Source organism: Kryptolebias marmoratus, linkage group LG14, assembly GCF_001649575.2.
Source record: "Kryptolebias marmoratus isolate JLee-2015 linkage group LG14, ASM164957v2, whole genome shotgun sequence".
Classification (NCBI taxonomy): Eukaryota; Metazoa; Chordata; class Actinopteri; order Cyprinodontiformes; family Rivulidae; genus Kryptolebias; species Kryptolebias marmoratus.
Genome location: NC_051443.1, coordinates 421,493 through 423,737, shown reverse-complemented (window position 1 = coordinate 423,737; position 2,245 = coordinate 421,493). Strand labels below are relative to the sequence as shown.

At 42.6% G+C, this 2,245-nt stretch overlaps 1 protein-coding gene across 3 annotated transcripts in view; it reads left to right on the top strand.

Moving 5' to 3' along the window:
* Positions 1–2,085, top strand: part of LOC119617681 (collagen alpha-1(XVII) chain-like) — a 10,463-nt gene extending 8,378 nt beyond the window's left edge. Inside the window, exons 1-3 of one of the 3 annotated variants that reach the window (XM_037979509.1) lie at positions 9–183; positions 384–512; positions 1,507–2,085. In XM_037979509.1, coding sequence (XP_037835437.1) covers positions 29–183; positions 384–512; positions 1,507–1,639 — 417 coding nt within the window. In that variant the 5' untranslated portion in view covers positions 9–28 and the 3' untranslated portion in view covers positions 1,640–2,085. Of the gene's footprint in view, positions 1–8; positions 184–383; positions 513–1,506 lie in introns of those variants that run through there. The other 2 variants (XR_005234045.1, XR_005234044.1) reach the window with 2 other exon arrangements.
* The last annotated feature ends 160 nt before the right edge of the window (positions 2,086–2,245 follow it).

Sequence of the window (2,245 nt, the reverse complement as noted above, 5' to 3'; positions counted from 1 at the left end):
CTCTCTCAGACTGACTGAAGACCAGAAGATGGATGTTGGTGTGAAGGAAGAGGACGGAGCAGGACCTCCAGGACCTCCAGGACCTCCAGGACCTCCAGGACCCAGCTGTCTGTCCATGAAGAGTGACTGGTCCAAAGGAAGACCTCCAGAGTTCAGTGAAGAACCTGGACCCTCAGACACAAGGTGAGGAAGGTTCAACAAAGATGTTTAACTTCTTTAACTTTCCCATCTCTGCTGTCCATCAACACAAGAAGCTGTAATCTGATCTGAGGCCTGTTACAGACAGGAGACCTTCTGAGTCTCTGCAGCAGTTTGTGTGTTCAGAGCTTCTTAAATGGTTTCCTTCAGGGATTGATGTGAAGAACAACATGTTTGTGTTTCAGAGGTCAGAACCTCAAACGGAAAGCAGGACCTCCAGGACCTCCAGGACCCAGCTGTCTGTCCATCAAGAGTGACCGGTCCTTAGAGAGACCTCCAAACTTCAGTAAAAAACACCGACCCTCAGACACAAGGTGAGGAAGGTTCTTATGAAGATGTTCACCTTCTTTAAAGCCGTAACGTTTGTCAAAATACACAGATTTGATGTGAATGTTATGCTTCTAACACAGTTTCTCCATCATTAAATGATTGTTGGGGGTTAATGTAACTCAAGCTTATCAGGGTTTTTGTAAAACTTGTGTCAGAAACCAGCAGATATTCTTCTCCTTTGTTTACAACTAACTTCAGTGATCCGTTACCATCAGTTACAGAAATCCTCCTGTTAGAGGTCAGGATATCTCAGCACAGCTCATTTCATCTGATCTTAGCTCCAAGCTTTGCTTTAACGCTCTCCACCGCTCGATTTCCTCCCCAGAAGGACTCGACTTCTGTTGACATGAGCTGGAATGAAAACTAAAAGAATATAAAACACATCATGAAATAATTCTTTGATTGAATCGAAGGCAGCAGCCAACAGGACGATCTTCATCCTGCTTTTAAAGAAACTGTCAGTCGGAGCGTCCGGCAGTTTTCTGGCAGTTTGTGAAGAACTTAAGCTTTTCTCTTTCAACCTGCCGTCTCTGATTCCATCGTTCTCCCTCTGACTTTGTTTACATCTCAGGAATATTTTACTGACTCGATATCTGTCAGACTGTCTGAAGTGTCCTCATCAATGATCACATGTAAACAAACAACTTGTAATTGTTGGCAACAAAACCGGACTTCTTATTTCACTCGTTTGTCACAAATTATACCGTAGATGTTTGGTTGTGAATGACGTGTTTAGTGGTTACTAGTTAATTAGTTAAAATTCAAATCAGAAACACTGAAAAATCCTGTATTTTGACAGAAATTACAGCTTTAAACTTTCCCATCTCTGCTGTCCATCAACACAAGAAGCTGTAATCTGATCTGAGGCCTGTTACAGACAGGAGACCTTCTGAGTCTCTGCAGCAGTTTGTGTGTTCAGAGCTTCTTAAATGGTTTCCTTCAGGGATTGATGTGAAGAACAACATGTTTGTGTTTCAGAGGTCAGAACCTCAAACGGAAAGCAGGACCTCCAGGACCTCCAGGACCCAGCTGTCTGTCCATCAAGAGTGACCGGTCCTTAGAGAGACCTCCAAACTTCAGTAAAAAACACCGACCCTCAGACACAAGGTGAGGAAGGTTCTTATGAAGATGTTCACCTTCTTTAAAGCCGTAACGTTTGTCAAAATACACAGATTTGATGTGAATGTTATGCTTCTAACACAGTTTCTCCATCATTAAATGATTGTTGGGGGTTAATGTAACTCAAGCTTATCAGGGTTTTTGTAAAACTTGTGTCAGAAACCAGCAGATATTCTTCTCCTTTGTTTACAACTAACTTCAGTGATCCGTTACCATCAGTTACAGAAATCCTCCTGTTAGAGGTCAGGATATCTCAGCACAGCTCATTTCATCTGATCTTAGCTCCAAGCTTTGCTTTAACGCTCTCCACCGCTCGATTTCCTCCCCAGAAGGACTCGACTTCTGTTGACATGAGCTGGAATGAAAACTAAAAGAATATAAAACACATCATGAAATAATTCTTTGATTGAATCGAAGGCAGCAGCCAACAGGACGATCTTCATCCTGCTTTTAAAGAAACTGTCAGTCGGAGCGTCCGGCAGTTTTCTGGCAGTTTGTGAAGAACTTAAGCTTTTCTCTTTCAACCTGCCGTCTCTGATTCCATCGTTCTCCCTCTGACTTTGTTTACATCTCAGGAATATTTTACTGACTCGATATC